This window comes from Otolemur garnettii, unplaced genomic scaffold (genome assembly GCF_000181295.1).
Source record: "Otolemur garnettii isolate 467f Iridium unplaced genomic scaffold, OtoGar3 scaffold00178, whole genome shotgun sequence".
Taxonomy (NCBI): Eukaryota; Metazoa; Chordata; class Mammalia; order Primates; family Galagidae; genus Otolemur; species Otolemur garnettii.
This window is the reverse complement of record NW_003852573.1, coordinates 1,531,861-1,544,728: the sequence shown is the minus strand read 5'-3', so window position 1 is coordinate 1,544,728 and position 12,868 is coordinate 1,531,861. Positions and strand designations below refer to the sequence as shown.

The 12,868-nt window shown below is 38.4% G+C and overlaps 1 protein-coding gene across 2 annotated transcripts in view; it reads left to right on the top strand.

Annotated features, from left to right (window-relative positions):
* The window catches only part of KCNH1 (potassium voltage-gated channel subfamily H member 1), a 421,068-nt gene that overhangs the window by 106,176 nt on the left and 302,024 nt on the right, over nucleotides 1-12,868 (top strand). Inside the window, exon 6 of one of the 2 annotated variants that reach the window (XM_003800511.2) lies at nucleotides 6,162-6,554. In XM_003800511.2, coding sequence (XP_003800559.1) covers nucleotides 6,162-6,554 — 393 coding nt within the window. Of the gene's footprint in view, nucleotides 1-6,161; nucleotides 6,636-12,868 lie in introns of both variants that reach the window. The other variant, XM_003800512.2, reaches the window with a different exon arrangement.

Here is a 12,868-nt window from a genome sequence, read left to right as displayed (position 1 = left end):
TTTTTTTTTTTTTTTTTTGATGAACATAATTTAAGTATACCATGGAAGTTTAACTATAGGTTCAAATATGCTGTGAGATAGAAAAGGTTGAAAAATACTGCTGTAGAGGTAAAAAACACATTCCATGGCCAGGCCTGGTGTCTCATGCCTATAATACCCATACCTACATAGGCCAGGACAGGATGAGCCCAGGAGTGCAAGACCAGCCTGGGCAACCCAGGGAGCCTACATCTCAAAAAAAAAAAAAGTTCCCATGAAGAAAGAAAGAGTTTCACCTAGAGATTTATGAGAACCTGTAAGTGGCTCAGAGGAGCAGCTATGGCATACCTACCAGCTTGAGCTGGTATCAAAAGGCACAACTTTTTGCCTTTGACTAATGTGGGTGAAACCTATTGGTGATACTCTCTTGATCTTCTTCCTGCACGGAGTCTACCTTAAACACATAAGTTACCCAGGAAAATGTAACCTTGAAATGGAATAGCATGTGTCTCGAATCTAGCTTCGCCTGTTTTGGGACCCTGGCTCCATCTCTTGCTAGTTATGTGACCTTAGAGTTCAGTCATTCACTTAAAAGCAGTCCTGTAGTGCCTACTCTCAGCCAGCCACCCTTCTGGGCTTGTGGAATACAGTAGTGCATATACTTTACTGCTGTCTTTCCTTTTCATTCTAAACATCAGCAAGTCCTGCTGGTTATATTTCAAAAACATATCCAAAATTGGACTGCTTTTCTCTATCATACCTTCTTTTTCTCAGGCTTTTGTAATAAGTACTCTGATTCTCTTAATTCTCTAATTCTTTGTTCCAATTCATTATCTTCATAGCAGCCAGGATTATCTTTTAAAAACATGCATTGGATTATTATTCCTTTGTGTAAAATCCTCCAGTTACACCCAGACATACTGAGAATAAAATTTAACACCTTCCAGTGGTCCACGAGGTCCTGCATGGTCTGGTTCCTGCTTTCCTTTCTGAGCTCAGCTTGTACCTCCCTCCCTCCCTCCCTACACACACACACACACACTCTCTCTCTCTCTCTCTCTCTCTCTCTCCCCCTCTCCCCCAGTGTGTGCTTTAACCACATTGGATTTCTTTTTTTTTGCTGAAAATATCGAGCTTATTTTACCTTGGAGTCATTACACCAGTTAAGCCTAGGATATTTTTTCCATACAAATTTGAATGGCAGGTTATTGGTGTTATTTAGGCGTTTCAATTCACTCTCTGTCCCTTCCTCCTTTAATCACATTCTGTTAAAGCCCTGTGTTCTCCCTGCTTCAGCTTCCTACTTAGCTCTTATCACAATTTGAAATAATCTTGATTACTCTACCACACTGAGCTCCATGAGAGCAGGCATTGTGCTGTTTCCTTCATTGCTATGTGTCCAGTGCCTAGAACAGTTCCTGGCACAGAAATATAAATATATTAAAAAATTTTAATTGATACATAATAATTGTACCTATTTATGAGATACATATGATATCTTGATACACATATACAATGTGTAATAACCAAATCAGGGTAACTGAGATATCTGTTACCTCAAACATTTTTCATTTCTTTGTACTGGGAACATTCAAGATCCTCTCTTCTAGTTATTTTGGAAAACCCAATAAATTGTTAACTATAGTTGCCCTATATGCTATATAACACTAGAACATATTCTTCCTATCTAGCTGTAATTTTTAAAAAATTTATTTATTTTTATTGATACATATTAGATATACATATTTTCTGGGTATGTGTAATAATTTGATATATTCACATAATCAAATCAGGATAATTGGGATAGCCATTACCTTAAATATTTATTTTTTCTTTGGCTATGACTTTGTACCCATTAATCAACCTCTCCCTTTTCCTCTCTAACCCCTTTCCTTCCCAGCCTCTGGTAACCACTATTCTACTCTCTACTTCCATGAGATCAGCTTTTTAAAGCTCTCACATATGAGTCAGAAAATGCTGTATTTGTCTTTCTGTACCTGGCTTATTTCACTTAACGCAGTGGTTCTCAAACTTCCTAACACAGTGATTCTCAACCTTCCTAATGCCATGATGTATTTTTATTGTTACAAAGGGGTCCTGACCCACAGGTTGAGAACCACTGATGACATAATATCCTCCAGGCTTATCCATGTTGCCTCAAATGATGGCATATCATTCTTTTTGATGACTGAATATTCGATTGCTTATGTATACCACATTTTCTTTGTCCATTCATTCGTTGATGACACTTAGGCTGATTCCTTATCTTGGCTATTGTGAATAGTGAAGATGTCAATTTGAATATATACCTAGTAGTGGGATTGCTGGATCATATGGTAGTTCTATTTTTAGTTTTTTGAGGAGCCTTCACATAGTTTCTATAATGGCTGTGCTAATTTACATTTCCACTAATAGTGTGTAAGGGTTCCATTTTCTCCATATCCTTACAAGCATTTGTTTTTTGTCTTTTTGATAATAACCATTTTAGCTGAGGTAAGATGATGATTTATTGAGTTTTTGATTTGCATTTCTCTGGTTATTAGTGATATTAAACATTTCTTCAGGTATCTGTTTGAGTATTTATATATTTTCTTTCAAGAAATATCTATTTGCCCATTTTAAACTCACTTTTTGTTTTGCTGTTGATTTCTTGTATATTCTGGATATTATTCTCTTCTATGGATAGTTTGCAAGTATTGTTTCCCATTCTGTAGGCTGTCTCTTCACTCTGTTAACTGTTTATTTTGCTGTGTACAGCTTTTTAGTTTGACATAATGCCATTTGTTTTTGCTTTTGTTCCTTATACTTTTGAAATCTTACTTTAAAACTTTTTGACCAGGCCAATGTTCTGAAACATTTCTCCAATGTTTTCTTCTGGAAGTTTTACAGTTTGGGGTTTTACATTTACTCTTTAATCCATTTTCAGTTGATTTTTATATATGATGAAAGATAGGGGTCTAATTTTATTCTTCTGCATATGGATAATCAGTTTTCTCAGTACCATTTATCGAAGAGACTATTCTTCCCTGAGTGAGCATTTTTCATGCCTTTGTTAAAAATCCGTTGGCTGTAAATGTATGGATTTACTTCTGGATTCTTTTTTCTGTTTCATTGGTCTGTGTGTCTGTTTTATGCCAGTACAATGCTGTTTTGCTTACTATGGTTGTGTGTTGTATGTTTTTAAGTCAGGTATTATGGTGCCACCAGCTTTGTTCTTTTTGCTCAGGACCACTTTGGCTATTAGAGTCTTTATGATTCCATATAAATTGTAGGATTTTTTTATTTGAAGAATGTCATTGATATTTTGATAGATATTGCATTGAATCTGTAGATTGTTTTAAGAAGTATAGACATTTTAATAATTCTTCTAGTTCATGAGCATGGTATCTCTTTACTCCTTATTATGTCCTGTTCAATTTTTTTCATCAGTGTTTTATAGTTTTCCTTGCAGAGATCTTCCACCTCTTTGGTTAAATTTATTCCTTTGTATTTTTTTGGTAGCTATTGTAAATGGGATTTTTCTCTTGATTTTGTTTTCAGATTGCGTGTTATTGGTGTATAGAAACATTACTGATTCTTGTATGTTGATTTTCTATCCAGAAACTTTACTCAGTTTATCTCAGTTCTAACAGGATTTTTATTTTTTATTTTTATTTTTGGTAGAGTCTTTATGCTTTTCTAAATGTAAGATCATAACTACAAACAGGGACAGTTTGACCTCCTCTTTCCCAGTTTGGATGCCCTTTATTTCTTTCTGTTGCCTGATTGCTTGGGCTAGGACTTCTAGTACTATGTTGAATAAAAGTGGTGAAAATAGTCTTGTCTTTTTACAGATATTAGAGAATAGAATTTCAACCTTTCCCCATTCAGTATGATGTTAGTTATAGTTTTGTCATATATGGCCTTTATCATTTTGAGATATGGTCGTTCTATACGTAATTTGTTGAGTTTTTATCATGAAGGGATATTAAATTTTGGCAAATGCTGTTTCTTTGCTGAGATGATCATTTTTTTCTATTCCTATTGTTGATATGATATATCATATATTAACTTGTTTGCTGGTATTTCATTGAGGATTTTTACATTTGTGTTCATCAGGGATATTAGCTGTCTCTCTCTCTCATTCTCTCTTTCATCCTTATTTCCTTGTGGTATCCTGGTAATTCTAGTCTTGTAGATTGAGTTTAGAAGATCCCCTTCCTTCAATTTGTGAATAGTCTGAGAAGAATTGGTACTAGTTTTTTAAAAGTTTGGTAGAATTCAACAGTGAAGCCATGTGGTCCTGGGCTTTTGTCTTTTGGGATATTTTTTATTATTGATTAAATCGGTCAAATACTTGTTATTTGTCTATTCAGGTTTTCATTTTCTTCTTGGTTCAGTCTTGGTAGATGGTGTATGTCTAGGAATTTATCCATTTCCAATTTATTTGTGTACAGTTTTTCATAATAGTCCCTAGTGATCCTTTGTATTTCTGTAGTATGAGTGGTAATATCTCCTTTTTAATCTTTGATTTTATTTATTTGGAGTTTATTTATTTATTTATTTTTTTGTCTAGTAATGGTTTGTCAATTTTTTCTTTTTAGTCTCAATTTCATTTATTTTGGCTCTTTATTATTTCTTACCTTCTACTAATTTTAGGTTCGATTTGTTCTTTTCTAGTTCCTTGAGGTACATAATTAGATTGTTTATTTGAACTCTTTCTAGTTTGTTGATGTAGGCGTTTGTCGCTACATACTTTCCCCTTAATACTGCTTTCTGTATTCTAGGGGTTTAGGTATGTTGTATTTCCATTTTCATTTGTTTCAAGAAATTTTAAATTTTCTTCTTAATTTCTTTATTGCTCCATTGATCATTGAAGAGCATATTGTTTAATTTCCATTTATAATAGACTTTGTTAAGTTGACCTGATTTTCATAGACCAGACATGCACCATGTATATGTATCAGTACAGTGGGCTTAGTTCCTTATGTTGACCACCGCCATATGTTGTCAATTTACAGAGGCTCTACTATATTTGTATATTTTATTGATTTTTGTTTTTCTTCCATGTGGTCAGGAAAGATTCTTAATATGGATTTGACTTTTAAAAATTTAAGACTTAGGCCAGATGCGGTGGCTCATGCCTGTAATCCCAGCACTTGGGAGGCCACGGTGGGTGGATTGCCTAGCTCATGAGTTCAAGACCAGCCGAGACCCAGTCTCTAAAAATACCTGGGCGTCTGTAGTTTCAGCTACTTGGGAGAGTATAGGTTGCTATGAGCTAAGATGCCATGGCACTCTACTGAGGGTAACCAAGTGAGAATCTGTCTCAAAAAAAAAAAAAAAATGGATTTAAGACTTATAAGTGTGCACTTATAATGCACCCAGAATATGTGCATTGTATCAGCTAGGTGTAAATTTACTTCACCCTTCTCCCACCTTTTTGATTTCCATTGAGTTTTACTTCCATGTGTGTGCATAAAATGTACAAAAGCAAATTATGTAACCAAAACATGTGTATCCCCATCATATTCTGAAATAAGAAAAACCCAATATAAAAAAAATTAAGATGCATTTTGTGGAGTAACATATGATCTGTCCAGTAAAGTGTTCCATTGTTGATGAGAAGAATATGTATTCTGCAATTGTTTGGTGAAGTCAGATTAGTAAATATTTGTTGCATAAAGTTCCTTAAGTTTTAGAGCCTCAGTTTTTCATTTGTCATATAGAATAATAATTGGCTAGTAAATCAAAGTTTGTGGTTGGGTGTGGTGGTGTGTGGCTTTAGTCCCAGTTATTCTGGAGTCTGAGGCAGGAAGATTGCTTGAGCCCAGGAGTTTGAGGTTACAGTGAGCTGTAATTGTGCTTTTGTACTCCAGTTTGGGGAACAGAGAGAGATCCTGTCACTTTAAAAAAAAAAAAAGGCCAAGTTGTACTTAGAATTAAGTGAGATAATAAATGTATGTGATTTACTACAATGCTTAGCTCATAGTAAGTGAAACAATAGTTTGTCATTGTTTCATTATGATTATTTTTTATTATAATGTTTGCTTCCATTTTCCTGTGTTCTTCTCATGCCTGTTATTACAACCAGTAAACCATCCAGAGTATTATGAGCATTTGGGAGTTACAAATGCTAACTGGTTAGATACTTGCAATTTAATCCTAACTTGGTTCTCTCTTGGTCATGTTTTTCTGTACAGGTCCTGCAGCTGGGCTCAGACATCCTTCCCCAGTACAAGCAAGAGGCGCCAAAGACTCCCCCTCATATCATCTTACATTACTGTGTTTTTAAGACCACATGGGATTGGATCATCTTGATCTTGACCTTCTATACAGCCATCTTGGTCCCTTACAATGTTTCCTTTAAAACCAGGCAGAACAATGTGGCCTGGCTGGTTGTGGATAGCATCGTAGATGTCATCTTTTTGGTGGATATTGTGCTCAATTTTCATACCACCTTTGTTGGACCAGCGGGGGAGGTGATTTCTGACCCCAAACTTATCCGCATGAACTACTTGAAGACGTGGTTTGTGATTGACCTTCTGTCCTGTTTGCCATATGATGTCATCAACGCTTTTGAGAACGTGGATGAGGTTAGTGCCTTTATGGGTGATCCAGGGAAGATTGGTTTTGCTGATCAGATTCCACCACCACTGGAGGGGAGAGAGAGTCAGGTACATTCCTCAAATCTCAGACCTTGTTGTCATGTCTTTAAAACTGAATTAAATGTGGGTGGTCAACAGCAGAGTAATTAAGTGGGTGGGAACTAGCATGATGGATGTCCAGAACAGAGGGAGCATGCTTGATTGATACCCTTGCCTGCTATTCCCATCCTTTGGAGGTTTGGTGGTTCTGCATGTCAGTGAATGGGTATGGAAGAGACAGAAAACTTACTCTTACTCAATGTGAGTGTAAGCCACTGGCTTGGGGTGGTGGGGCTGCAGGAGCAGATATGCATGGCTACTGCACTGGTGAATCACTTGGTATTCAGTTGCTGAATGTTTACTTATGTATTGATTATTCTAATTATGGGAATTTTTCTTTCATCTTCTGCTGAACTTTAGCTGTTTTCATAGCAATTAACTCCTCATAACAGTAGTATCATATTTTTCTAAGTTTGTTCCTTCCTTCCTTCCTCCCTCCCTCCCTTCCTTCCTCTTGTCCCCTTCCCTCCTTTTCTTCCTCCCTCTCTCCCTCCCTCCTTTCCCCTCCCCCTCCCTCTCCCTGTCCTCTCCTCCCTTCTCCTCTCCTCCCTCCCTCCCTTTTTTCTTCTTTCTTTTCTTTGTTGCAAATTTCAGAATGAGTTATTTCTTTGCTAAAAATGAGTTTTGGAGGTGACAATTTGCTGAGTTATTAAGATAATAGCTATAGTTAAGAGAAGTGGCATTTTTGATCACACTGCTGTTTTAGTCCATTTTGTGTTGCTAGAATACCTGAGACTGGGTAATTTATAAAGGAAAAAGGTTTATGTGGCTGACAAGTCTGATGGCTGGAAAGTTCAAGATTGGGCATCTAGTGAGGGCCTCAGGTTGCTTCCACTCATGGCAGAAGTTGAAGGGGAGCTGGCATGTGCAGAGATCACATGGTGAGAGAGGAAGAGAGAGAGAGAGAGAAAGCAAGGGCATGAGAGAGGGGAGGTACCAGACTCCGGTTCTCCCTGGAACTAATGTAATGAAAATCCACTCATCTCTGAGAGAGGGCATTAATCTATTAATGGAGGATCTGCCCCCATGACCCAAACACCTCCTATTAGTCCCCACCTCCAACATTGAGGGGCCAAATTTCAATATGATGTTTGGAGGGGACAAACATCCAAATCATAGCAACCATTTTGGATTGTTAGTCCTGCAGGCAATTGAAGGAATTAAAAGAAGATAAAGTCCCTGTAAATGTGTTAGACTTAGGACATGTTCAGTTTGTTCGAATGGGTGTCTGGGACATGTAGCAAAAAGTGATTTTCTACTTTGAAAAAGCAAAGATATCAAGTCATTGCAAAGAAAAATATCAGATTCTTATCTAGTTTATGTTTTGTGGGAATTGATCTTCCTTTTTTGTAGAGAGGATTACAAAGGATCCCAAGGTCTGTTTGTCTGGGTTGTTAACTGGGTGGGTGTTCTAGGAGGCCACCTGAAGGCTGAGTTGAGGCATTGCACATTCTCAGGTCATGCTCCTAGGACTCAGCTTTGAAACAGTTGGAAGGAATAGCCTGCTCCCCACCAGGAGATCATGATCTAGCCAATGACTCCATGTCTTACTGGTGGCATAATAATTCCTCTTTGCTGTTAGAGTAGTACCAGCAGTGGGCAAGGACACTATCGTTTTCTCTGGGAGAACCAAACTACCAACCACTTTTCTCTCCAATGAATAGTAGCTCTTCCTACAAAATGCTGCTAAATGTAGAGCTGGAAGGAGAGAGTTTGGATGCTCGTATGCTTTAGATCCAGAGTAGTCCCCATTTTTATCTCTGTGGTATGTTTTAATATACTTTAAAATCCCAAGGACTAATTCTCTGGGTGGCTTTTGTGGATTTTATAGGGGGATTAAATGAGTCAAGACTGATCAGTTACAAGCGCAGAATCATCTCTAAAGTGAATGCTGGAATTCTTAAATGTGAATTTTAGTACATGTTGGAAATGGTATTTGTCTCTGTAAGCACATTTCTAGAAGATTTTATGTTAGAAGGGAAATAACATTTTGGCTTAGGTAATTCAAATGAATTATCTCAATCTAAAAGAGCTTCTTATACAGACATGGAAAATGAAATTTAACTTGAAGAAACCATTTGAGTTTTTAAAGGAAACCATTTGCTATTTATAGCAATGGCACTGAAATTTTGCAAATAAATAGAACAGTTCTTCAGCTTCCACAGATTCTTATTAAAAATTGGCAGAACTACAAACACATATGTAAATGTGTCAAGATTACTTAGTAGGTTAACAGAACAGAGAGCTTCTCCTGAGGGATTGTGTATGTTGGGTCAGAACGCCTTTGCAATTATTTATGAGTACCCCCAAAGTGGTTTCTGATTGATATCTAGATTCATGAGATAGATCAGTGAATAGAAAAAGTATCACTCATCTGTATCTTTCCAGTTTGTAAAGGTTTACTATCAAGACTCTTCCTTCCACTTCTTGCTCATAAATAATAACGTAAATATTAGGAGTTTATAGCTATATTTGCTTCTCTAAATATTTGATTTTATATTTGATTGTTTCTTTTAAAGCTTTGGCCTGACACCCCAAATAATGCCCTTTCATAACTATTTTGGTGGTGTGGAAGGAAATGAATGTGCGAAACTGACGATTTGGTTCTTTGTTCTGTTCGTGTCACCTATTAGGACAGCTGGGAACCTTGTGTATGTCATTTAGCTTTTCTGGATCACAATTTTCCTATCTAAATCTTGGGGATAATACTACTTTACCCACTTGAAGGAACAGTATTTGGGTAGTGGATTATTTGAATTCCCTGCCGCTCTAAGTGCTAGAGTTTGGTGAGTTCTAAATATCATCTGCAATGGTCTTTCCTCCAGAAGCTGACTGTGGAAACCAGAGGCCTAGCACCCTGATGTCCTACTTGTGGTGGGGGTGGGATGAAGACATGGTGGGAGGGAGAACTTAGTAGGTTATAAATAGACTACTGGAGGAGCCTGACAGGACCATGGAGGTCTTCTTAGTTCAACCTTCTTAAATACAAAATGAAAAAAAGACTCAGGCGTAGTGGTTCACGCCTGGGCACAGGAGTTTAAGACTAGCCTGAGTAAGATTGAGATGCCATCTCTACTAAAAAAAGAAAAACTAGCCAGGCACTGTGGCAGTCACCTATAGTTCCAAGCTTTTTGGAGGTAAGACAAGAGGATCTCTTGAGCCCAAGAATATGATGTTGCTGTGAGCTATGATGCCACATCACTCTACCCAGGGTGACAGGGTAAGACTGTTTCAAAAAAAAAATAAAGGACTCAGGGGGTAAATGATGTACTCAAGATCACATAACAAATCATATAATCACAGTAATAATGAGTCCTCTTCCAACTTTTCTCTATTTTTAATAGCACCACATTTCATAAGAAAAGAAAAAAACACTATTGAAGAACACAGTTGAGTCAAAATTGACTAGGAAGCTTCTGATTCTGATATGTGTAGCTTATCCCTTGTCTTGGCTGAGTGTGATGGGGAAATTGGGCACGGGGTCTGGTGGGGGTGCATGGGGCGAGCAGCTGCCCTTTTCCTCAAGGTAGATGTGGTAAGCAGTTAAGATGCTTGTAGCAGGACAGACCCAGCACAGTTTCCCAGGCACAGCCCCTTTGTGAAAAGGCACAATTAAATTAATGGGTATGCAGGGGTGGTGGTGGTTAGAGGAGGTTGGAGGAGCCATGAAGGACATCCCACCTGTCAAACCTGGATTGGGCTGAAGGGAAATCCTCTTGGTTGGAGAATTCTGATTAGTGGCTTAGCAGGTTCACATGGACCACATCCTCTCTCACCTCTGATTTGTTGTAGAGTTGCTAATGTAAGACTGCAGCTCCCTCTGCTCAAGGTTCTTTGTCTGGGACAGTGTGTGGAGAAATAAGAAATTATTGACTCGTTTCTCATAAAAAATGCACAGAGATCAATTGTCTTTGGTGTTCTCCTAATTATAACAATGGACTTGTGTGCCAGTGGAGACCACCAAAGAAGATGGATGTAAGCAGTGATAGCTTTGCCATCTGTGTGTATGGAGTGGAAGTGGGGAGGGTGTGAAGTGAAAAGATTGGAGCCATCCATGTCCTGGCTCAAGAAAGAACTAGGGGAAATTGCTAAAGCTTGCAGTTGTGAATTCAGCCCTGTGAACATAACCCATCTCCATGATATAAGCCACACTAACTATCCCTTTGGCTAAACATGCTTCACTTATGTAGATGTACTACATTTGCGTCATTTTCTGGTCTGTTGGTAATAATCTATTTCAGAGGCTGTATGAGAATATATTTGCACATTGGTTAAGCTGGTTAGAGGACTAAAGGTCTGGAAACTGAGTGAACTAAAGCTTGGAATGGGTATGTTAAAGTAAAAGCCAAATGAGTCTTTCAAGTGCTTAGTGGATTGTTATCTTAGTGTACTTTGTGGATTAATTGTTGACAAAATAGATTCACTCTCCCAACGAAACCTCATTGCTTATTGCTATTGGAGTGTGGAAATGCAGAGGGAAGAATGGGGTCAGTCATGATATCTCCTGGGTCTCAATTCTGATGCTCTGGACCCGGGAGGTGGCTCTGTGACTTCAGAGAGCAACACAACCAGTTAATGCCAGTGATGCAGCTCACAACTGCTGAGGGCTCACTCTCACAGGAGATGCTCTCCTTAGAGCAGAGCTGGAGGAAGGTGTGCTGAGACTGGAGACCAACAGTGACTCTAAGGTCTAGTTGCCTGTCCTGCTTATCTCTCATTGGTAAATGGCCTCACTTCTAAATTCTTCTAGGCTCACTAGTTCCTGCTTTTCTAGGCTTTCCTAATTACTGATGCTTAAAGCAAATTGGATGCATGTGTATTACTTATACTGTTAATTTATTGTTGTCAGTCCTCATTTATGGCTCCTTTTAGTTAGAAGGCTACTGGTTCAATTTTTATTATTTATTTATTGATTTTTTTGAGACAGAGCCTGACTTTGTCACCCTTAGTAGAGAGCCTTGGTGTTGTAGCTCAGAGCAACCTTGAACTCTTGGGCTCAAGTGATCCTCTTGCTTCTGTTTTTCCATTTTTAGTAGAGATGAGGTCTCACTCTTGGTCAGGCTGGTCTCAAGCTCCTGAACTCAAGAGATCCACTGCATTGGCCTCTCAGGGTGCTGCTAGGATTACAGGTGTGAGCCAGTGTGCCTGGCCTGGTTCAGTTGTTAAACAGATGACGCCTCTGCTGTCTAGCTGGAAGCTGGTAGAAAATTGTCAGTGAAAGTCATGAGATGATGAGGGCTTTTCTTCCCCTGATTTCTACCAGTACTATACAGGTAATCTCTGTGGCTCAAAATAACAATTTGGGATTTTTTTATTAGTAGATTTTATTTTTTAGAGCAGTTTTGGTTTATAGAAAAATGGAATGAGATGTGCAGAGACCACCACCTCGCCTCCTGCTCCCTACAGTTTTTCCTATGATTATGTAACATTTTGCATTTCTGTGGTACATTTGCTACAGCTGATGAGCCAATATGGATACATTATTGTTTAAGCCCATCGTTTACATTAGGGTTCACTCTATTGTATAGATACACCTTACAGGTGTGGGCAAGTGTGTAATGGCACATATCCACCATTACAGTGTGCTCCACCCGTTCTTCCCCCCGCACCCTAGTTCCTGGCCACCTCTGGAATTCCAGCACCACTGATGTCTTTACTCAATAGCTTTACCTTTGCTGGAATGTCATAATGTTGGAATCACACAGGATGGAGCCTTTCAGCTCAACTCCTTTGACTTAGCGATATGCATATAAAGTTCCTCTGTGTCGAGTGGTGCCTGTGGCTCATAGGGGTAGGGTGCTGACCCCAAATGCCAGAGCTGATGGGTTCAAACTCAGCCCCTGCCAAAAACTGCAGGAAAAAAACAGTTCTTTTGTGTCTTTTCCTTCTAGCTCCTTTCTTTTTATTGCTGAGTACTATTCTATCCTATGGATGTACCACCGTTTGTTTATTTAGTAATAGCAAGTTTTAAAGATCATTACTGAGCAGCATTGGCTATTTTAGTTCTGATCGGTATGGGCCTTGTCCAGGGTCTTCCTCCTGTCCATGGATGCTGTGGATGTGCAGAGGCGAGACCCTAGGATGTGGACTGGCATGTCTTAGCAGTGAAACCAACAACATTTCATACAGGTCATTATGTCTGATAGTACAAAAGACAGAAAAACTAAATTGGACTATAGTGTCTTCACATTTCATCCTTTTTT